The sequence below is a fragment of the Carassius carassius genome, chromosome 10 (assembly GCF_963082965.1).
Source record: "Carassius carassius chromosome 10, fCarCar2.1, whole genome shotgun sequence".
NCBI lineage: Eukaryota > Metazoa > Chordata > Actinopteri > Cypriniformes > Cyprinidae > Carassius > Carassius carassius.
In genome coordinates, this window is record NC_081764.1 from 27,407,242 (window position 1) to 27,431,428 (window position 24,187).

General features: G+C 38.5%; 1 protein-coding gene across 4 annotated transcripts; it reads left to right on the top strand.

Annotated features, from left to right (window-relative positions):
- Positions 1 to 958: 958 nt before the first annotated feature.
- On the top strand, positions 959 to 23,327 carry LOC132152042 (disintegrin and metalloproteinase domain-containing protein 23-like). Of its 4 annotated transcripts, XR_009436464.1 has the most exons (27): positions 959 to 1,277; positions 2,023 to 2,246; positions 2,775 to 2,851; positions 6,890 to 6,953; positions 7,040 to 7,122; positions 7,450 to 7,513; positions 7,601 to 7,673; positions 7,772 to 7,842; positions 7,960 to 8,025; positions 8,291 to 8,359; positions 8,451 to 8,617; positions 9,096 to 9,180; positions 9,292 to 9,379; positions 9,492 to 9,543; positions 9,668 to 9,767; positions 10,954 to 11,025; positions 11,137 to 11,223; positions 11,338 to 11,418; positions 12,089 to 12,139; positions 12,249 to 12,312; positions 12,498 to 12,603; positions 14,054 to 14,173; positions 14,271 to 14,439; positions 17,907 to 18,018; positions 19,305 to 19,395; positions 21,090 to 21,281; positions 21,931 to 23,327. XR_009436464.1 is itself a non-coding variant. In XM_059560689.1 (26 exons), the coding sequence occupies exons 1-26, from the start codon at positions 1,199 to 1,201 to the stop codon at positions 21,974 to 21,976; spliced, it is 2,361 nt and encodes a 786-aa protein (XP_059416672.1). In that variant the 5' UTR covers positions 959 to 1,198; the 3' UTR covers positions 21,977 to 23,327. The 4 variants fall into 4 exon arrangements, 3 of the variants coding, with proteins under 3 accessions (XP_059416672.1, XP_059416673.1, XP_059416671.1); XM_059560689.1 differs by lacking the exons at positions 19,305 to 19,395; positions 21,090 to 21,281 and adding an exon at positions 18,301 to 18,391; XM_059560690.1 differs by having other exon boundaries at positions 21,090 to 23,327.
- The last annotated feature ends 860 nt before the right edge of the window (positions 23,328 to 24,187 follow it).

Genomic DNA, 24,187 nt, shown 5'->3' on the forward strand with positions numbered 1-24,187 from the left:
TTTGGCACTCTGTTGAATTGTCTTTAAAATAGCAAACCAACAATTGTAAAAAGAAAATGCTTAAGTCAGCAATACACCACCTACACAAATAGCAAATGTGCTCTTTGTGAATTAGCCTTTCATTCTCTCTCACAAACACAAAATACACATCCTTTATAGGCTTTTTACACTGTGTGGATTAATGTTTGCTCCCACTGCAGAGATAAAGGTAAAACAAAATATTTACATATATTATTGCACATAACACTTTGCCTAATGGGTGTTGAGATCAAAGCATCTAAGAAGAGCCCAGCAGCCATGGTGATGATTGCGATCTTCCTTGAAAGTGTGCTGAAGCTACAACACTGTTTTTAAAAAGTGAAGTGAGGTTGGTTCATTGTCTTTTCCCTCATATGGCTGGAGAAGAAATATAACACAAATATGTTTCATGAGTGACCGTGGAAGCCTGAATATAACGGGTCTTCTTTACAAGGTTAGCACTTCATATACACTTAACAGAGAGCGATACATACAGTCATATAGGGTCCATATACAAATACCGGGGGGGAAAACAATAGCAGATTATATCCCTTAGTGCAAAATCGCAGTGGTGTGGGTTGAAATATATGCAATAGAAAAATACATAAGGCAGCAATAAGCGTAGGCTATATAATACAGATTTATAAGTACAAAATACGTGTGCAAATAGTGACTGAGATATAAGTCAGCTTACTTTCTTGACGAAGATACATTTTTAATTAACTAATGTAGGCTATTTAATAGCCTATAAAAGACAAAAGCTTTTATTTCAGAGCTGGTGGGATAGTGTTTAATCACTCTAATTGTTTTAATGTGTTCTAACCATTGAGAAGTAAATGGTACATTTCCATTTATCTAGGATGAGTGTGTTGGCGAGTGTACAAAGTGAGGATGGCTGACGCGTCAGCGCAGCATAAGATGCACTGCGCAATCGCATTGGCTTCCCTTACGATATGTGCTGCCTGGCCACCGCCTTCCATCCATCCGAGCTGCCACCCCTTCGCCTTCTTCCCAGTCCTCCCTACCCATGAGCATCCCAACCGTGCTACCCACCCCTCAGCCTCCGATGCTGCATGAAGGATTTCCCCCTCTCCCCGCGGGATACTCATAATAATGGACTGAGACGCTCGCTCTAAATTGATGCGCTAATGACATTTTATTTAGTCTTCAAATATGAATCATGCGTCTGATATTCCATCTGTGTCTGCTCGCTAGCATATTTATTTCCTTGCCATCTTCCATCGCCTCAACCTCAACGTGTAAGTATAATGTTAATCTTGCTTAACTTCATTATTTACATAATACAGCGTATTTTTTTCGATATTTGCTATATGTTACGTTGGTATTATTGCAAGGTGTTTTTCCAACGCCTTCTGTTGCGGTAAGAAATCCAAGCTAAATACGCAGGTTCTCTGTAGGCTTTGATTGAGCCACCTCCATTATTTAACTGTGTTTAAGGCAGTTCATACATGTCAATCTATGCAGAGGGGGTAAAAGGTTTTTGAAGGCCTCTGTAAGTGTTGACAGCCCCATTAGTATGATGGTGCTCCTCGGGAACATGCTAAGGACTTAGTGAGGCGCCAAATCTTAATTCGATTGCCATGACAATAGATTATTATTAGCAGACATTATATGCACGTCTAAAGCTTTTACAATTCAGATATCATATATCCAGAAATGCAGCTGATAAAGTTGAGAAAAAAAATGATATGGGTATGTTTTGCCAATAAGTGTCTCTCTTATGTCTCTTCTGCCATTACATGTATCCTATCTCACCCTCTCACCCACTGTCTTGAATGTGTGATCAGATTTCAGTGTTTTATTTGGTTATCATCCGTAGTGCCTCCATTCAATACCCTGCGATCTGCATAAGGGAGATCTGTGCGCAGCTTCTCTGCAGCATCACAGGACTGCGACTGCTGGCATACGTTCATATATAATTTACGGGATCCCTTTCCGAGATGGAGACTGTAAAGCAGTAAACAATTTCCTCCTTTCCTGCAGTTTCCAGCTCCATACAGAATGAGGATCTCAGGGATCAGCAGGTGTCCGAGACCCCGCGAGAAGCGACAGCAGCATCACCGGTCAATTCCACGGGTAGAATAAATGGAGAATACGAGGTCACTGTCACATATCCCTTCCGGCTCATCTACTACTTGAATGAGGAGTCGGAGAGCACGTATCATGACTTGGACACTCGGGCGAGGAGCCAGGCCAGTGATGGACAGGTGAGACATAGGCTGTCATGCAGAATAAAGATCCCCAGCACTGCATATTTTAGCCCCCACCAAATTCAGGTCTTCAGGAAGCTGATTTCTTTCAAACTACTAGGAGCTGCTGGGAATGGTGCAGTATGTCCAAATTCTCAGAGCTGATCAAGGTTCACCAGCCGTCCCTCACAAATCTAATGCACTTTTCGCATAAGAAGCAGTTTTCACTCCCCCCACTCTCTGTACTGAACAGACGTTGTAGGATTGCATTGTGCACACACTTTCACTTTACTTTTGCCAGTGCCGTATTTTTGCTGTAAAACAGCCAGCTGTGAGATTTATGTTGCTCTGGAGTGGATGTTTTATCTATCTGCACTCACAGAGATTTGCTTGTTGAGAATATGATTTAATGTGTCTGCAGAAATGAAATTTTCACAAAAAGATTTTTTGAGTAATTTTTTCAGGCTTTGCTGGCAGGTTTGATATAGTAACATATGTTTGTTTTGTGAAGTGTTAATGAGCCCCTGTTTATCTCCCTGACCACAGGATGTCCACCTGGCCCAAGCAAGTTTCCAGCTGGATGCCTTTGGCACAACATTCACTCTGGACCTTACATTGAACAAGTAAGTGTGTGTGTCTGAGTAGCAAAAGACAGATTTGGTTTCAAAAACAAAGAATTGCTTTGTTTTTTATTTGTGCGTTGTTCAAATATCACATTCATAAAAGATATATTTTTCCCCTCCTTTTGCATAATGCATGGGGATTTCTAATCTCGCTAAATTTAATTGTGTTTATCGCACAAATTCAGTTTATTCAGTCATCTCCTGCCTGTTTGTCTATTGTCTGTCAGCACCTTTACATTAACCACATCAACTCTGGGGACCCACCGGTGGGTCCAATATTGCATATGCCTAATTCTCAAAAAATCAAAATAACAGCTGAAGTGGTTAAAGGTTTTTGCTAAGAAAGAAAAACACTTTGGTTTAAATATCATTCGAACAGTGTGAATGCTACATTAATTCCTAATGTTAACCTATGGCATCCCAGTTAACAGGGAACATTCTCAAGTTATCAACAAACATTCTTCCATTAACATTAATAGAATGTTTGTTCAAAGTTATCTTATCTTTAATAATGATCTCAAAACATTAGCACTATAACATTATTTATTCACCGCTAATGGAATATTTTTCGAAAACATTTTAATTGGTTGTTCGACTAACTTTTTTAAATGTTAAAATTGACTAGTTTCCAATGGTTCAGAGAACATTCATAAGTATGTTTCCCAGAATGTTAGCGAAATGATCAAATGAAAAAAATTCACTTCAAGCGATACTCCACCCCAAAATGAAAATTTTGTCATTAATCACTTATCCCCATGTTGTTCCTAACCCGTAAAAGCTTTGTTTGTCTTCAGAACACAATTTAAGATATTTTGGATGAAATCCGGGAGGCTTGAGACCGTCCCATAGACTGCCAAGTTAAGTTACACTGTCAAGGTCCAGAAAAGTATGAAATACATCGTCAGTATAGTCCATCAGCCTTCAGTGGCTCAACCGTAACGTTATGAAGCGATTCCTTTGTCAACAGTCTCCTCTGTGTCTCTCCACATCACTCAAACTGCCTATACTCTTCTGTGTAAACCGCACCACAAGCATGCACTGTTTCTGTGTGTATTTAGCTTTGATTTGAAAGAAAACAGCACATCCTTGTGGCACGGCAGTTTGACTGAACTAAGCTTTTACGGGTTTGAAACGACATGGGGGTAAGTGATTAATGACAAAATTTTAATTTCAGGGTGGAGTATCTCTTTAATGGTTTCTTTAACATTCACATAACCAAAGTAAATTAATAAAAAATGTAACATTTAAAAACCTGTATGTTTTGAACATACAGGGATATATTTTTATAACCTAATGGGAACATTATAGCAAAACTTTCTTGGAACATATTTGTGTAAGCTTTGATGTGAGGTGCTAGTTGTTTTGTGTGATATCCCTGTTCATTTAGATTTATTTATGTAGTAAATGCTTTTATGCCATGTTGCCAACAATATTCTTATCAGGTTTAGTAGAAAGCTTGATTAGGAAATAAGCAAGAGCAAAGGTAAAATGCTGACAAGAAGATAAAGGTTTTTTTTTTTTTTTTTTTTTGTAGTAAGTGCTTTGGTTGTGCTTAAGTGCTTGTGGAAGAGGTGTGTCTTCAGCCGCTCTTTGAAAATTGTGATTCACAGAAGATGGGGTGCAAGTTATCAGCTCATAGTAAAAGAAGCCTTATTTGTGTCTGCACAGTTAAAATTAGAATGCGGCACAGTTTAATATCTGGTGTTATCTTCTCTTTTCAAAATTTAGAAGCATGAATCAACCATACTATTTGATCAAAAGTCATCAGTAGTTGCCAAACTGTTTGGCTTCCACATCATAATAACCAGAAATATCCAATACCAGAGGTCACAGTTTAAACTGTGTTTAAAAGGATGAAAATTTTAAATTCTGTCATCATTCACTCCCCCTTATATTGTTCCAAATATGTATGACTATTTTTGTCCTCTGGAGCACAAAATAATTGTGACTTATTTAACTAAAGTCATAAATAAGAATAATTATTGCTGCCCACATTCTTTTCATGAGATTTCAAGTGTCCATTTTTGCAAGTTAAGATACATTTAGGCTGATTAATTGTCAGCTTGTGACAGTTCTAAAAATATGATCTGTTGCAGGAACAGAAATGTTTGTGTTCATGGAATTAAAGGACTTTTCTGTTTTCTTCACACACACACATACACACGCAAAAAGAATGTTTTGGGACATTTGATGGTGAATTCAGCTATTGATTCTGTTTCTCATACAGCACTCAATTTGCTATTCAAATACATATTTAATGCATTTTTATGTATATTTACTATGCCTCAACAAACCTGCGTGGCAGAATTACTGAAGATGTGATGCAGCTTCTGTTCCAGTAACAGCCTGGAGGTCTCAAAGCTACAGGTGCATCTCAAGTAAATTAGAATGTTGTGGAAAAGTTAATCTATTTCAGTAATTCAACTGAAATTGTGAAACTCGTGTATTAAATAAATTCAGTGCACACAGACTGAAGTAGTTTAAGTCTTTGGTTCTTTTAATTGTGATGCTTTTGGCTCACATTTAACAAAAACCCACCAAATCTCAACAAATTAGAATATGGTGACATGTCAATCAGTTAATCAACTCAAAACATCTGCAAAAGTTTCCTGAGCCTTCAAAATGGTCTCTCAGTTTGGTTCACTAGGCTACACAATCATGGGGAAGACTGCTGACCTGACAGTTGTCCTGACAATCAAGGACACCCTTCACAAGGAGGGTAAGCCACAAACATTCATTGCCAGAGAAGCTGGCTGTTCACAGAGTGCTGTATCCAAGCATGTTAACAAAAAGTTGAGTGGAAGGAAAAAGTGTGGAAGAAAAAGATACAGAACCAACTGAGAGAACCGCAGCCTTATGAGGATTTTCAAGCAAAATCGATTCAAGAATTTGAGTGAACTTCACAAGGAATGGACTGAGGCTGGGGTCAAGGCATCAAGAGCCACCACAAACAGATGTTTCAAGGAATTTGCTGAACCACAGACAATGTCAGTGGCGTCTTACCTGGGCTAAGGAGAATAAGAACTGGACTGTTGCCCAGTGGTCCAAAGTCCTCTTTTCAGATGAGAACAAGTTTTGTATTTAATTTGGAAACCAAGGAAGGGTGGAGAAGCTCATAGCTTTGTTGCTTGAAGTCCAATGTTAAGTTTCCACATTCTGTGATGATTTGGGGTGCAATGTCATCTGCTGGTATTGGTCCACTGTGTTTTTTGAAAACCAAAGTCACTGCACCCGTTTACCAAGAAATTTTGGAGCACTTAATGCTTCCTTCTGCTGACCAGCCTTTTGAAGATGCTGATTTCATTTTCCAGCAGGATTTGGCACCTGCCCACACTGCCAAAAGCACCAAAAGTAGGTTAAATGGCCATTGGTGTTGGTGTGCTTGACTGGCCAGTAAACTCACTAGACCTGAATCCCATAGAGTATCAATAGGGTATTGTTAAGAGGAAAATGAAAAACAAGAGTCCAAAAGATGCAGATGAGCTAAAGGCCAGTGTCAAAAAAACCTGGGCTTCCATACCATCTCAGCAGTGCCACAAACTGATATCCTCCATGCCTCGCCGGATTGAGGCAGTGATTAAAGCAGGAGCCCCTACCAAGTATTGAGTACATGTACAGTAAATGAACATACTTTCCAGAAGGCCAACAATTCACTAAAATGTTTTTTTATTGGTCTTATGAAGTACTCTAATTTGTTGAAATCATGAATTAGTGGGTTTTTGTTAAATGTGAGCCAAAATCATCACAATAAAAAAGAACCAAAGACTTAAACTATTTTAGTCTATGTGCATTCAATTTATTTAATACACAAGTTTCACAATTTGAGTTGAATTAGTGAAATAAATGAACTTTTATAAGACATTCTAATTTATTGAGATGCACCTGTAGAACAGCTGATACAGAAGACAGTGTTCTCCTCTGTGCATGCTTATTAGGCACACAGGTGCATGGGATCTGGGGCTCTAGCTTTATTGTTGAGTTGTTGGATAATTAATGCAAGATTGCCCCTTTGAATTCTCTCTCTCACTTTGATTTTAGTGATCTGCTCTCTTCAGATTATATGGAAATCCACTATGACAAAGATAAGCCAGTTCTCTCCAGGGTAAGACAGAAAGAGCAGCACACCAATATCAAACAGATCCCTGAAAATAACTACTACATAGCAGTGATGAATGTGCGTTTGTTTAGGGCGGGGAACACTGCTACTACCACGGCCACGTGAGAGGAAAAGAAGACTCCCGTGTAGCTTTGTCCACCTGCAACGGGCTTCAGTAAGAAACCTTGTTTTATTTGTATGTGTGTGAGTGAGATAAAGAGAGCGCAGGAGAGAAAATCTGACCTGGAGACCTACTGTGAGTCCAGATGGCAGTTGGTACACATGAAAAGATTTGAATGTCACCATGTTAGCATGTGCTTGAGTGTCACAGAGAATAGATAAGGGAAAGAGCAGAGTGGAAAAGCACAGCTGTGGTTTTCGTCTTGTCACTTGATGAGTGATTTGACTCATTGCTGTTTTCTCTGTCCTTCATGTATCCTTTTTCCGATTGACTTCCCTGACTCTTTTTTTCCAACCCCTTTCTTGTGCTTCACTCTTCCAGTGGGATGTTTGATGATGGTGACTTTGTCTATCTCATCGAGCCTCTGAAACAGACGCACACCGTGGTAAGATCACATCATGATAGCTTATCCTATTTGATTTCATTACTCACACAGCTCGTCTACAATTGTCACCATGTTTGTACCTTTTAGGAAACAGAAGCACGACCCCATACTTTGCGTCGAACATCATCGCTCCATGTGACCTCTGTCCCAGGTGACTGGGGTAAGTGTGCCAAGGTCATGGTAACACATATATTATATCCACACCCTCATCTCCATGGTTACCCTCACGTCTGTTTCTCTCTGCTGCTGATGACCCAGTTGAGGAAAAAGAAGAGGAGAAGCGTATTTTTGCTAGCATGCCTTGGCTAAAGCGAAGGAGGAAAAGAGCTGTAAGAAATAACTCTCAACCTTTTCCATGTGCTCCACTGTTTCAGTGGAAACCTATGTATATGCTACCTCATGAATATATCTATGAATATATCATTTTGATTTTATTATTTTCTAAGATGCCACGTAACATTTTTGAGGAAATGAAGTATCTGGAAATAATGATTGTCGCTGACCACAACACGGTGCGTTTATCCATTAACACATTAACACAATAACACATTACAAGCATCCTGTATAAATTAGCCTAGTCTGAAAATATATTTTAATCCTTTTATATATATGTATTTGAATCAAAGCACTGATATTGTTGTAAGTGAATTGTTGAAATTATCTACTAGATGGCACTGAATAACACATTTTCCCTTATTTTTTAGATACTGCAGAACCAAAAATGTTCAGAATACACATTGAAACTTATTTCCTTTTTTTCATCTCATGTTTTTGCAGTTTAAAAGGCATAAGAGTAAAAAGCATACCCGGAATTCTGCAAAATCAGTGGTCAACTTTGTAGACGCTGTATGTTCATATATTAATTGCTGTAAAATATTTCCTTAATAGTCACCCAATTTATAATCTCAATCTAAAATTCAAATGATATTCTCTTTAGATTTTTAAGGAGCAGCTGAATACGCGTGTGGTATTGGTTGCTGTTGAGATTTGGACTGACAGGGACCGGATTCCGCTGAACGTGAAACCATTGGAAATGCTAAGAGACTTTTCAAAGTACAGACAACAGAACATTAACATCAATGCTGATGCCGTGCACCTCTTCACGTGAGTTGTAGTCTCTTGAATGAATGCGCTGTGGTAGCCTGGTGGTTAAGGATGTTGGCCAATAACAGAGAGAATTTGGTTCAGTTGTGGGTGTAAAAGAGTAACTGAGAAAATTCAGAATTCTGAGTTTGTGTTGGTCATTCTCAGGAAATGTGTGTGTTTATAGAATGCTGGACTTTTGTCACAATACTTAATTTAACACTGGTAAGTGTATAATGCAAAATATAATGCATCTTTAAAAATAAAGCATTACATTTTTTTTAATATAACTGGAATTTCCCGTTCCAAATGTACTGTGATAATATAGCACATTAATGTTAAGCTTACAGTTAGTAATAATAAAAATAAATAAAAAACAGAACATTTATGGCACAAATGACACATTTCCCTAAGAATTCAACTGAATACCATTGTTTGGTAATACAGTTACAGCAAAAGGGAACTTGTGACAATGATAAAGACCTCTTTCTGCTTGCAGTAATGTGACGTTTCATTACGGTCGGAGTGGTGTTGCATATATTGGTGGTGTGTGTTCCAAAGGAAGAGGGATTGGTGTTAATGAGGTAAGGTTGACAGACGTAGTATTCTGAGTAGACAGACTGGGCAATTTAATGTAAAACCTTACCTTAGAGCCTAGGCTGTCATACACTGCTGTTTCTGTTTCTCTTTTTCAGTTTGGCAGCACATGGACAATGGCTGCCTCTCTCTCTCAGAGCTTAGCACAGAATCTGGGCATCCAGTGGGATCCTGTGATCAGGAGGAGTAAGTTTGTTTCACCTTCTGCTGTCAAACTACTGGATTTCTTATTTACTGCAAGAGTTTAGGATTAAAAGTCAACTCACAGGCTTTCCCAATCACTCTTTTGTTCTCTCAGAGGAGTGTGGCTGCATGGATTCATGGGTGGGATGTATAATGGAAGACACTGGGTATCGTTAAACACAAACATTATTTTATAGTCTCTCCTGACTACTTGCCAGGCATTTAAGCTCCTGGTTTCCTGTCATATTTCTTGATTTGCATAGGTTTATTTTTCTCTGTTCCCCTCCGTAGAGTGCAACACCCACGCAGGTTTTCCAAATGCAGCATCTCTGACTACAGGAACTTTCTTCTGAGAGGAGGTGCTTCATGTCTGTTTAACAAGCCCAACAAGGTGGGCTTGAAGAATAGTGTGGACATTTTTAAAAAGAAAATTTGCTGAAAACGTACTAACACTTAAGCCATCCAAGATGTAGATATTGATTGATGTGTATTCATTGTAACAGATTTGGAGAAATGTAGCATTACATCACCTTCTCACCAACAGTTCCTTTGCAGGGAATGGGTGCCGTCAGAGTGAGAGTCCAAACAGCTGATAAAAAACATCACAATAATCTACAAGTAAATCATACGACTTCAGTCGATGAATTAACTTCTTGTGAAGCAAAAAGTTGCATGTTGGTAGTAAAGAAATCTATCATTCAGATGTTTTTAACTTCAAACAAGTCCTCTATCCATAAAATTGCTTTCGCCAGTGAAAAAGTCATCTTGTCTGAATCAGGAGAGAAATATGAACAGATCAAGCACTGTCTACTAGTAAAAGCATTCCAGAACAGTTCCAAATGAAAATGTCAGTTGATTTTAATGTGAGATGACAACAGGGGATGGATGATTGTACTGGAGGAAGCGTTATTATGGATTATAGACAGCCAGAAGCGATGCTTTAAAGTTAAAATTGCTTAGTGATTAAGTTGTTTCTTGCAAAAATACAAATTTTCACTTCACAAGATGTTTATTGATAGACTGGAGCCATGTCAATTACTTGTGGTTTATTGTGATGTTCTTATCAGCTGTTTTGTCACTCATTCTGATGGTACCCATTCACTGCAGAGAATCCACTGGTGGGCAAGTGATGTAATGCCAAATTTCTCCAAATCTGTTCTGATAAACAAACTCATCTAGATGTTCACCCATTTTTGGGTGAAATATTTCTTTAAGATACAACGCAGGGTGTAACCTCTGGACTAAATGTTATTCTCTTACAAATCCTTGGTGTGCAATTATTTTTATTAATGTATGCTAGATTTTTGTGCTAAATTTGGATCTTACACTCCAACTAATCTATTTTTGGATCTACTTGCCTTTCTTTTTGTTCTGTTCATGTACCTGCAAGCCACAAAAAACAGGGGTCTTCAACATAAAGCTGAAATTAAAACGTTGAAGCAGGTTTGATGTCAGTGACATTAAATGTTATTGGTTCTCGCTTGTATTGTGATGGATTGTCATCAAACGAAAATCAAGTACTTGTCTTACAATCATCATTTATCAGACATGATGCTGGATAAACTTTGTGTTGGCAGCTCTTTGAGGCTACAGATTGTGGAAATGGTTACGTGGAAGTGGGAGAGGAGTGTGACTGTGGGGCTCGAATGGTAAGCACTTTTTTTTCCCGTAAATCATACTTCCATTCAGGCAGTAGCGAAACATAATATTTTACTAACTGTTTGTTCGTTTGTATGCACATATTTGATCTGCTTATGCAGGAGTGCTATAAAGACTGCTGTAAAAAATGTTCTTTGTCTAATGGAGCACACTGCAGTGACGGCCCCTGCTGCAACAACACATGCCTGGTAAGACACTTCGCTTTTGCCTCATTATTCATTATAACTTCCTCCATCTGCTGAGTGTCTTATAATGCACTGATCAGTTGTTTCTCTCAATTCCTGTCCATGCACCTTTTTCAGTTCTACCCACGGGGATACAGCTGTCGATATGCTGTAAATGATTGTGACATATCAGAGACTTGTTCGGGAGACTCGGGACAGGTCTTGCTCTATCTATTCTATTTTTTATTTTATTTTTTATAATAAAAATAGCATATATATATATATATATATATATATATATATAGAGAGAGAGAGAGAGAGAGAGAGAGAGAGAGAGAGAGCATATTTCAGTAAAAGCTAAATTTGAGTAATATTTTATCTTTTTTTCAGTTTTCTATATAGCCCATCAAAATGTAATGGTGCATATTCACATTTTCTGACATTCCCTTGAAAAAACAAACATAAACAAATTAAATTAACATGTTCTCATTTTATTTTTCCGAGTTAATTCAATGAAATGTCCAATATCTGATTTTTCCTGTAAATAATAAATAATTGTAAATAATTTTTCCTGCTGCTGTTTTCTTACAATGGGCCACTAATTAATTTATACAGAAGATGCAACAGTTTCTACATGACAATCACAGGGATGATGGTGTTTCACACAATACACCCCCAAGCTACACTATCTGCCATAACAGAAGGCATGTTATTCACTTAATGACGGCCCGCCTGCAGTTTTAACACTTCGAAACAATTATGCAGGGCTGAAAAACTAACTTTGATAGTCCAATGGTCAACAGAAATAATAAAACTTAGACGATGCCAAACAAATTGTTTTATAATTGAATCAAAAATACTTTGTACATATCTTTTGTTATTGTTACAGTGCCCCCCTAATCTTCATAAGCAAGATGGCTACTCTTGTCAGCTCAATCAGGTCAGATATTATCGGATAATATCTATATAAATCAATTTAAATACATTGCAGAACAACATTTAGATTAGTTTTGATTAAACCCTCCACATTTTGTTTGTTGCTATACCAGGGTCGCTGTTACAGTGGTGAATGTAAGACCCGGGACAGCCAGTGCAAATACATCTGGGGTCCAAGTGAGTGACGCTGATGCCTTCATAGTGCCTCAACTGTTCTTGCCAAAGAAAACATGTTAAAATAAATGCAATCCACCCATTCTGTCTTTCAATAAGTGCTTGCTTGTGTTTTGTCTTTTCCTTTCTCTGTCTCATTCCCTTCATTCTTTTCTCCTGTTGCTTTCTGTTCATTTCTCTTCTCTCAGAGGCTGGAGGGTCAGAGAAGCACTGCTATGAGAAGTTAAATACAGAGGGGACAGAAAAAGGGAACTGTGGGAGAGATGGAGACAAATGGGTGCCCTGCGGCAAACAGTGAGTCAGTTCTCCCAATTATTTGGAGAGCAGGAATATGCGGCACCATGAAACTTTAATATGGTACAAAACCAGGTCAAGTCTAGATGACGGCTCTTGTTCTGCAATATTCTCAGGCATGTGTTTTGCTATTAATGCATCTTTACTGTCTTCTTTACTGCCTGCCGAAAATGATGGAAAGCATTATAAACTTTGTGTCTCTTTAAGTTTTATGCAGGTACACCAGGTAATGTCAATGGCATTCTGTTACAGTAATGGTAGAATTAGGGCTTCTCAACTAAATATTAATTTATAAGTTGAATTCAATCACAGTGTCATTTGCAGACTTTTTATAGAGGAATTTAATTATCATCAATGCTTAACAAGTAAAATAAAATATCTTACAAGTAAAACACAAACGTTAATGCCGAGACATTGAAAAGAGAAGAAACGATCTACATGTTAAATGCACAGGGTATTTTTATATTTACATTTTCAATCTAATTTAATGTACATTTTGTGTTAAGAAATATAGATCTGTATCTGTTTTTTGTGCAAATGAGATGTGACAATTGCTGGGTTGATCGAACGCCTGACATTTCAATGGTTATTGGTCAAATTATACAATTATTTATACATAGGGCTGCACAACTTGGCCAAAAAATTATTTGTCATATATTGTAGTTTTTTGACAGTGATATGACATTTAATATCATGTGAAAAAAAAAATCACATTTATCCTGCTGAAACCAACTAGAACCTCCTTCAAGTTCTTCATTATAATAATATGGATTTTTATTTAAAAAAAAATTGTATCATTTATTTGATTTTGTATTAAATTACTCACTTTCTAATGTTCAAACCCTCCAGCTTTTAACTTTCAAATTCTTATTTATTTTGAGGGAAAAGTGATGAAATTTTGCAAACCTCTGTCCATAGAAATCTTGGAATTATGCAAATGTGTAAAAAATGTGCACATTGCGTTCCAAAAATGTGTATTAATCTCAAAGCACATCACATAGAGTTTGAGAATCAGCATTTACAATGACGCTCTTCACTCTGATACACAGCCTAACAGACTATACTTATTTTATAACATTTAATTTTGATTAATTGTGCAGTCTCATTTATTTTAATATTGATCAAACCTCCTGCAATTCTCTTATAGATAGTGAACTCCCAACTTTACTGTTACCAGTGAATGGCATGGGTATTTATTTGTGTTAAAAGCCTTGTTTTACTGGCATAGTGTACTCATATGATGTGTTTAGCATAAGTTCCTTATAATATCAGCAACAACTTGATCCCTGTGGGTGTAAGGTAATGAGAACAAACAGTGAATGCTTTCCCTAGAATTAAATACTGTAAAATCTGTATGTGAATCCCACATGAAATTTGCAGAACAAAGGTTACTGTCTAGACATGATCACATAACCATCTCTAATACTTTCCAAATCCTTTGGATTTACAGTGATGTCTTCTGCGGTTACCTGCTGTGCACTAACATTGGGAGAATCCCAAGGATCGGGACCCTGAAAGGGGACGTCAGTCCCACCACCTTTAACCATCAGGGGCGACTGGTGGACTGCAGGTCTGTTCCTGGATCTCTGCAAATATTGATTATACGTTAACAAAACTCCTGAAATGTTTTTTTTTTGTGCTATTTTCTATTTCACCCGCTTCTGTAGTGGGGGACACGTTCTGTTGGATGACGACACTGATCTAGGGTATGTCGAAGATGGTACGCCGTGTGGTCCCTCTATGATGTGCCTTGAGCGGAAATGTCTATCCATCTCCTCCCTGAACCTCACAGCCTGTCCGTCTGGCCCGGCTGGCCGAGTCTGCTCTTCTCACGGCGTGAGTGATCACCATCTGACACTCTCTGCTGCTTAGATGAATCTCACACCGCAGTGAGCCTTGAAAATAATTCTGTTTGAATTCCAACCCATCAAAGCTAGAAATCCACTTATATCCACTTACAAATTGAATCCAGAATTTTAACATCAGGGATTGATTTCAACCCATGCATTCATTTTATATGAAGAGGAATTACAATCTATTCCACAACATCTGAAAATAACACATTATCATGGATATCCAATATCTATAAGAAAGGGATTGATTTATTTTTATTTTTATTTTACTTAAATCTGCTGTAGGATACCACACATTGTTAGTCAATAAACTAGCCAATCAGACATATTTTCTACCTGTGGATCATTTTGTGTTTTGGAATTTGAAGACAGAGTTTGTTTACATGAGAGTGGGTATTGAAAATGTTGAAAAACTAATAAAATAATCACATAAGGTTTTCAAACTTTTCAATGCCAAGACCTCTCAAACATGGCAATCCCCTTGCGAGTAACCTCCTTCCTATAATATAGAGGCAGCTACACTACCATTCAAAAGTTTTTGGTCAGTAAAACATTTTTTACTCACCTTACAGCAAGCAAATTGATAAAAAAAAATTTGTAACACAAGACAAACAGATCCTGCCAGCATTACAAAATTCAAAATTCAACAGCACAACTGCATACATACATCATAAATACGGTAGTGGCTTAATAAGAGCAAGTCATAAAAAATCCTGTGAAAAGAGATGAGCCTTAAAATGAGATTTAAAAGTATGCAGTCTGTCACTGTTGCATATATTGGGAGGGAGGAAGTTCCATAGGCAAGAGGCTGCAAAGCTAAAAGTTTTTGCTCCCAGGGTGCTTAGGCATAGACGTTGCGACACGAGAAATCAAGAATGAAGATCTGAGAGTGCACAAAGGTGTATAGATGTGGAGAAGGTCAGTAAAGTACACTGGGGCAAGGCTGTGAAGCAAAATTTTAAAATCGATACTTCACTGGGAGCCAGTGTAGACGTTGGAGAACTGGAGAAATGTGCTCAAATGATGAAGTCCTAAAAAGAACTGTTCTGAACTAACTGGAGTTTATGAAGAAATTTTGAAGGAAGGCCAGTAAGGAGAGCATTACAATAATCGATACGTGAGGTGAAGTGACGTGTGGCCAAGTATGGTGGCCCATACTGAGATTTTGTGCTCTGCATTTAACCCATCCTAGTGCACACACACACACACACACACACACTGTGTACACATACCCAGAGCAGTGGTCAGCCATATTGCTATGGCACCCAGGTAGCAGTTCAGGGTTCAGTGGCTTGCTCAAGGGTCTCACCTCAATAGTGATAATAGTGGTACATTCTCTCCCCCACCAACAAATTCTGCGTACCTGAAACTCAAACCCGCAACCTGCGGGTTACAAGTCCCAACTCTATAACCATTAGGCCACGACTGCTAAAGAGTTTATGAATAAGAATTGCAGTCTTATTCATAGTGAAGGACAAAGGTGATTAATATTACACAGGTGGAAATATGCAGAACGCATAATAGTATTACCATGAACTTCAAAGGACAGACTCCTAACCTGCTGAGAAGAACAAATTTCATTATGAAATCTAGATCTTGTACCAGTGAGTAAGACCTCAGTTTTATCACTGTTGAGTTTTAGAAAGTTGGCTGAAAGCCAGTCTTTAATTTCAGTTAAACATCACAGAGGTAGAGGGTTTGGAAGACAGGTAGAGCTGGGTGTCAACGACATAGCAGTGAAAATGGATACCATATTTCCAGAAAATATGACCAAGCGGTAGTAAATAGATGATGAATAACAGTTGGCCCAAAACAGAACCCTGAGGGACACCAGTGATAACTGTAAATGGTCTTGATCAATTTTTTATTTTAATTTGAACAAACTAAATGCTACCAGTGAGATATGACCTAAACCAGGACGGGGGATGCCAGTTGATCCCTATAGAAACTAACCTGTCCAGGGGTGTCTTATGCAAGATGGTATAAAAGGCCGCATTCAGCTCGAGAAGTATTGATAAACCAGAATCAGTAGCCAATAACAATTCATTTGTAATTTTAACAAGTGCAATCTCTGTACTATGGTGAGGATGAGAGCAAGATTGAAATTGCTCAAACGATTAATTATTAGAGACGATCATAAACTTGAGTTGCAACACATTTTTCTAAGATTTAAGAAATAAATGGCAAATTAGAAAATGGACGGTAATTTTCAAAATATGATGAATCAGCCCCTGATTTCTTAAGGGGTAATAATAGTTTTAAGAGAGGAAGGTACAGAAACAAGTGAAAAGTTAATCATTTTAGCAATTAATGAAGACAAAGATGGTAGACATGCTTTAACTAAGCGAGTAGGTAATGGGTGGAGCTGACAAGTGATAGGTTTATATTTCCCAAAATGGCACAATATCTCCGCAACAGTTGTTAAAGTGAAAGTACATGGGAGATTGGATACCTGGAAACATACTTTAAAGTAATTGCTCAAAGAAAGTTATAAAACTGTTGCATAGTTCGGTAAAATACCTGTTAAATATTAAAGAGTCAGGTGGACGCAGAAAAAATATAGTTCTCTTCACTAGCTCCAATTATATTAGAATAACTGTCTGATTTAGCTTTGGAAAATGCATCTTTGTAATGTTAGATATGATGAACAAGCATTTCTTTATGTACAGTAAGACCGGATTTGGCATACAGACACTGTAGACTACAGCCTTTAGTTTTAAGTGGACGCAAATCAGAGGTAAACCAAAGAAGAGAGAGCAAAAGAAACAACATTTTACAAAACATTTCTAAGAGATTTCAAATAAATGCGGTTCTTTTGAGCTTTCTATTCATCCTGTAGAATTTTTTATAGAAATATCACAGTTTCCACAAATATATTAAGCAGCACAAATGCTTTCACCAGTGATAATAATAAATGTTTCTTGAGCACCAAATAAAGGAATAAATTATATAAAAAAAATATTAAAACAGAACAGTTATTTTAAACTGTAATATTATTTCACAATATTGTTTTTTACTTTATTTTGATAAAATAAATGCAGCCTCTGTGAGCATATATACATTTTCAACATTTAAAAAACTTACCAATACCAAACTTTGAACAATAATTTGTATATAGACCCATTTTCATATAGTGTAAGAAAAGTTGTGAGCATGCCATTATAAAATATTATTAAACATTACTTTATTTATAAAACCTTAAGAGAAATATTTCAAATTCGTTTCAGATTTAATTATAAAATTATATTTAAAATGTAAAGATTCAGCTGATGTAAAAACTATAAAATGAATGTAGAAATGCTTTTTTTTTTTTTTTGCACAAAACTGTATGCATTTTTTTTTCATTACTACTATTAAAAACTGGCTAATCTGTAAATATTAACTCCAGGCTTACAGCACCTTTAACTTGACTGTGTAACACATCATCAATGATACTGAGAATTATTTCAGGTGTGCAATAATGAAGCAACCTGCACCTGTGATGCTACATGGGCAGGGACTGACTGCAGCATGCATGACCCCCCAAAAGAGCCACCCGTCATCGAGGACCCGGGTCCCAAGGGTTCGTGATCTCTCTTAATTCTTTAAACATAAAAAAAATCTTTTCCATATACATACACAGATTTTACTGCCTAACCTAAGATGCATACATACGTTAAATCCAGTCCATTGCAAAGCCACTTCCAAAGATCACTGCTTTTTGTAGGTGCCCATTTTGATATTGTGCCTTTCCCCAATCACAATACTTTTACAAACACTAGTACGTTTACTTTTTTTTTTTTTTTTTAAATGGGGCCTTGAGTGACATTTTCTCTGTTGAATCACCCCTATTTCCTCTGCACAGTGAGCGTGGCCACAAACAGGCTGATAGGGGCAGTGGCAGGGACCATTCTGGCCCTGGGGGTGATTTTTGGAGGCACAGGGTGGGGAATAGAGTAAGCACCTCTTAACCCTTTAATGCCACTCCCCCAGCAAGAAGGAGATCCTGTGATCCCCTGTGTGTGCGCGTGTATGTGCGGTTGTGTGTAAGTGTTCTCCCAGTGGCTTTGTCCGTTGTGTTGATTGTGATGGTGCCTTGTAATTTTTGTTGTGTAATTGGACTGATTGATTGGTATGTATCTTATTTTCTCTTCTCCCTTGTTTGCTATAATCATGGATATTTTTATTATCACCCTGTGTTAATGGAGTGTTGCAGTGCTTCCCTTTCTGGTCCATGTGGGGCATTAACACAGAACTAAAAATTCAAAGTGAGAAAAGAGGATCAAGAGTGAAAAACAAGACGAGGAGGGTGGAAAAACATGAGATGACTTGGACTGACATTGACATAAGATGCCGTGGCGTCTTTTAACGGACAGAAAATCCCATCAGAACTGTTCCACTTTCTGAGCTGAGCTAAATATTCCACTCTAACTAGGTCCAACGTGTGCGTGAGTGGGTAAAAGTTCACCATGAGTGTGTTTGTGGGTTAATGTTTCTGTGTGTCTGTGTGCGCACGCCTGTGTTTTCGTCAGTCCTATATTGGTAGCGTAGCTCAAAACAACTCAGTGCTTTAAGATCTTCCCTTTCAAACCATCAGTTAATTGTGCCGCTCCCCTGTGCCAAAATCTACAGCCCCTAAATTCTCCACACCCATGTCCAATAACATCCCCCACACACACAGACACAAACACTATGTTATCAAGGGTAAATTGAGCGTAATCTACCCTACGGATTCCCATCCTGAGTAATCACATGACTGAAAGAGTGTATAGCATAAGTGCAGTCCAGCATTTGATGTGTAAACCCTGCATGCTGTGCAGGTGCCCCCAGCAGCTCACGTCATGTTTCTCTCCCATCATGCTTCTACAGGTCCTAGTGCCACCAACCTTATCATAGGCTCCATCGCAGGGGCCATCCTGATGGCAGCCATAGTGCTGGGGGGGACGGGATGGGGATTTAAGTAAGAGCTGCACCGCATGCTTCCTATTGCCTGCCAGCCTGGAACAGGCTCATTCACACTTAAACATACACACTCTCACACACACTTTTGCATACATGCACACAACAGTTACCACTACACACTCACATTCACACATACACAAGGGCCTGGGCTTCTGCTACAGACAACAGATACTAAAACTAGGTCATCATTTAAAGTGCCAAATTCTTAACTACATGCTACGATAGAATGCTAAGGGATGATGTGTAATTTGTCTTTTTTTTCTGTAACCATGTATGTAATTGTAAGTTGTTTAAATGTAACATTTTCTTAAATATGCTAATACGTTTTTTACAGGTGACAGCAGATCAAGAAAAGTTACCCACTAAAATGATCCGGCTACATCTTTCAACCACTAAATTGCAGTTTAAGTCTAGGTCTAGACATTTAACCCAGTAGGTTTAGAGCTCTGTAGACTGTAGCAGAACCTCGTGCAGACTGGCCCATCGCTTGATATGCATGCAAGCAAAATGATAAAATGGATACTGAGCAAGATGTGTAATGACAGTAATGAATTAATGATAATATCAAAGAGAAGACTGATGTGTAGCTTTTTTTGCTAACTACATGCTAATACTTAAAAACTTACAGAATTCAGTATTACCATGACCAGTTTTATGTAGTAAGGTGGGAACTGTTGGAGAAAGTAACATTCTATGCTTACTTAAAGCTACACTATGTAACTTTTTTTTGTTGTTGTTTAAAGATAGCAAATTTATATAATGAGCAAGTGCAGCATACATATTGTAAAGCGGTCAGGACACATTTCACGGGAAACTGCATAGTTCCGTCATTTATCTTGTCATGCGCAAACCTTGTACCGAAAAGTGTTTGTAAGCAAATAATTTAAGTAACAGTGTTCGAACTAAAAAACAGATCAACACTAGCTTGGCTTTTCAAAAATAGGTTTAGTTTGTGCATTTGCTGAGCATGGACTAGGTTCACTTACTACTTAACTTACTAGCCAGGTGTCCACTGTTTAACCTTAACTGATATGAATACCAATCAGTATGCCTAATGTCAGCATTACCAATCTTTTGTAATGTTATTTTAAAACCACTGTTTGCAAATAAGCTCATAAGAACCAAAGCACAATTTGCATAATCAGCAAAGCAATGTTTCTCTGCAAGTAACATGTTATGCTTCAACCACTAAAGGGCCCCAAGTTACATAATGTAGCTTTAAAGATTCCAGTAAATGTGTGCAACATCAGACATGTTGACAGATGCATTTGGTTCAAAATCTGAATGTTGATTAGCAACTTTTTCTCCTAGGACATTTAAAATCTTTATAATGGCCAGCACAGACCCAGTTAGGAGCAAGTTCTTGGAAACTAGCTATGAGATCTGAAAATCATCCAAGAGGACTTAGCTCACCGCAGCATGCTTGTTTGCACATAGCATCTTGACTGAGCCCATTTAGAGTTTGCATGCGGACTGGCACCAAGCCAGAGCTAAAGCGGAGTGCTATCATAGCATCGCACAAAGGCTGGGCTCACCTCAAGTGAAGGGAGGGGAGGGGTGTTTGTTGTTTTCCTTGCTTTGAGACGCGGGGTGGGTTGTTGGGGTGGGACGGGGATGGGCAGGGATGACGACTTTTTGACCCGCTCTCCTCGCCGTGATCTCTCTCTCAATCCCCCCTCCGTTGTCTGAAAGGGTGAGAGTTTGAACGGAGAGGGGTGGAGGTTGTGTCGTAGGCAGCCTTTGTGCCATGGCTGGCTGCCTAGCCCTCTTTTCTCCCGGAAGGCCCTGGGCCCCACTGAAAACCTAGAACAGAGCAAGAGCCCTCACCCCCCACCCGGACTCGCCCGGCACCGCTGCCTTTACTGCCTGCTTCACAGAGACCTGGTACAGACACACGCGCTGCACTGCACCTGCATGTTACCCCAGTCACCCCCCCTACACTGCGATAGTGGCGTCTCCTTTCTAACCTCTCTATGGACAGGTGCATGTTAAACTGCTGGGATGCCCCACATCAAGCCAAGCTATGGGGAGGATGTGTCAAACCCCTGTTGTTGTTGGTGTTGTTGCAGTTCTTGTTGCCTTTCTTGTTGTTCCTGGTGGTATCGTCATAGTTCATGTTGTGGGTGTGACGTCCTTTCTGACCCTTGATGTTGTACACTCTTCTTGCTGTTTTCTATGTCTATGTTTGTGTGTTCTCCCAGGAGGTAATGTTCTTTTTCCACATCCTTTGTTGTCTTTCTAACACATACTCACCCGCAGTCAGCGGAGGCACACTCTGTGTCTCTCCTTGCTGCTGTGAAGAACCGCCATTTTTACCCGCCGCAACCCTACGGCATTAGGAGTCAAACTACATGTTATGAGTAGCTTTTGATAAATAATTTGAATTGATTAAGAAGCTGATGAAATGACTACCATGTGGTTGCTGTGGGTTAAGGCGGTAAGATTGGCACCAAATTGTATGTTGATGTCTCTGGCATTGCCTGCACTAACTCCCCTTTTGGTTTTTTTTGTCATGTTTGTCCTCATCACCAAGAAATGTCAAGAAAAGACGATATGACCCTAATGCCAGTGCCATCTAAAGGCTAAGAGAACTGCATCCTTGCCTAATGTGCCCCTGGGTTCCGTCAGAACCCGCTGGACTGTACCCTCTCCTGCTGTTGACGCTGCTGCCGACGGCGTTGGCGTTACTTGAATAAAAGAGGACAGCAACAAGAGAAGAAAGAACATTTTGGTCGAACATTTTTCATCCAAAGTCACGTAGAACTGCTTCTCTAGTGCTGTTCCTTTGCCCTCTGCCCCTGAGCATCCACACTGAACTGTTTAGCAACCCTGATAACTGGTAGTGGATGGTACCACTCATCAGGCCATGACTTCCTGTTTACATGCCCGCAACCTCCGGTTCTGACCCAGGCATGACCAGCTTCAGCTGTGGACCTCGCATGGCAGAGGATGGACACCAATTCAAGACTATTGTTAATTTTAAAAAAGAATGATTTGAAGTGTGAGTAGGCTGGTAACATATCCATGTGTTTTTCAAAAGGCTAAATGACCACACCCTATGAGCGTGACCCATATTGGACAAACATTTCAAGATATAATTATAATTTTTTTGGTTATTCCAGCATGTTATATTGCAGGCATTTTCTGTAGTATTAATGAAACAAAGAAACCCAAACAAAAAAAGTACAAAAAAAAAGATTTTTGGCCGGCAGCGTATACAGCTGCATGATGAAATCACCACTGATATATATGCCTGATGACATCAATTACTGTTCCACTTAAAAAAAATAAATAAAATGAAAAAAAAAACAACAATTACACTGTCTGGGCCCTGTAGGTCTGCCGTGACCTGAATGCCATCACTGGCCAATCAGAGCTGCATGATGTAACTGCACTGGGGGCGGAGTCCACACAGCCTGCTGCGCTTTTCAAAGTATCTGCATGTCAAAGGAAAAACAGTTAACATTTACTTACTATGCAAAAGGGAAACACTGCACAAACATTGGTTTGCTAAAGAATTCTCAACTGAGTCTAAAAATAGCGGATTATTAAAAAGGCAGTCTTTTATATGCTCGACCATCTATGTTTGACATTATAATAAGCTTCTGATTACTTAAAATGAATGTTTCTATGAAAATCTATCAGCTTCTGAAAATGTCATAGTCATCTGTGTGGGACAGCATAATTGAGGCACTTGTGATATTGATTGATATAATTAATATGGCTGTTTAAGTAGAGGGAGCTCTGGTTTGGGGCTAAGTCACTGGAATAAGAGCAGATAGAGAGGGTGTTTTTCTATACCATCATTGATCTACACCATCAGGTTTTTGAACTCATCTTCTAAACCCTGATCCCTTTTACAGCTATCTCATGTTCCCATGGAAACATTGTCAAAACAACACTTAATTATAATAAAGAACTTATCAAAAACTTTCCTCTTTGAGATCTTTTGTTGTAGTTGTTGTTGTTCTTAATCCTCTCAATCCAGAAATTTAAATGAAAAAGAACAAACACCAAACACATTATCATTTCAGAAGGCTTTCATTTTGTGTCCTTTTTATTGGTAGATTTTGCATTCTGAAATTAAAACACAATATGAATATTTGACACAATATTTGACACAATAAAACACAATATGAATATATGCGGAACCCACAACAAAATTTCTGTGCACTGGATACAAAATATTAAAGGGTTGGTTCACTGTTTTTTCTAAGCTTGATGGTACATGTGTTAATGCTTCGTTTTGTAAAAAATAAAATATTATTTTTCACATAATTTACCTTTATTCCACACTGCCCTGTATCTTAATTATGCAGAACTTAAGGCTTAATATAATTTAAATGGATGAGCTATAAAAAAATAATTCACCCCCCTCATGAAGAGCAAGATTAGCTATATAGACCAATGTGTTGCCTGGGATTCGAACCCCCAACCTTGCACTTGCTAATGCAATGCTCTACCACTTGAACTACAGGAACCAACAAGACATATTAGATTATTAAGAACCACTGCTTTACAACACTGATTTTGAAACCTGTGAATCCATTAGAATCGTTAGAAGACAGAATAGTGATTCATGTCTGAATACATTTTTATGTGCACCTCTAGTTTTCTCTTCCTTTTCTCTAAAGCGACGCGGCATGGCCTCTCCCCCTTTGTTGCCTTTTCCCGGGGGTGGGGTTTATCTGGGTTTGTTATGTCACAAACCCAGGAATGAACTTGTTGTAGTCCCTACCAGCTGTTTTTGTAGGCATTAAATTGCCAGAATATCCGTTGAACTTTCAGCT

Bases quoted from the DNA above. Each gene is read 5' to 3' on its own strand.
- LOC132152042 (XM_059560689.1), top strand. From the start codon at position 1,199: ATGCGTCTGATATTCCATCTGTGTCTGCTCGCTAGCATATTTATTTCC. The intron at 9,181-9,291 runs GTAAGGTTGACA...TCTCTTTTTCAG, and splicing joins GAGGGATTGGTGTTAATGAG to TTTGGCAGCACATGGACAAT. The intron at 18,392-21,930 runs GTAAGCACCTCT...CTCATCACCAAG, and splicing joins GGCACAGGGTGGGGAATAGA to AAATGTCAAGAAAAGACGAT.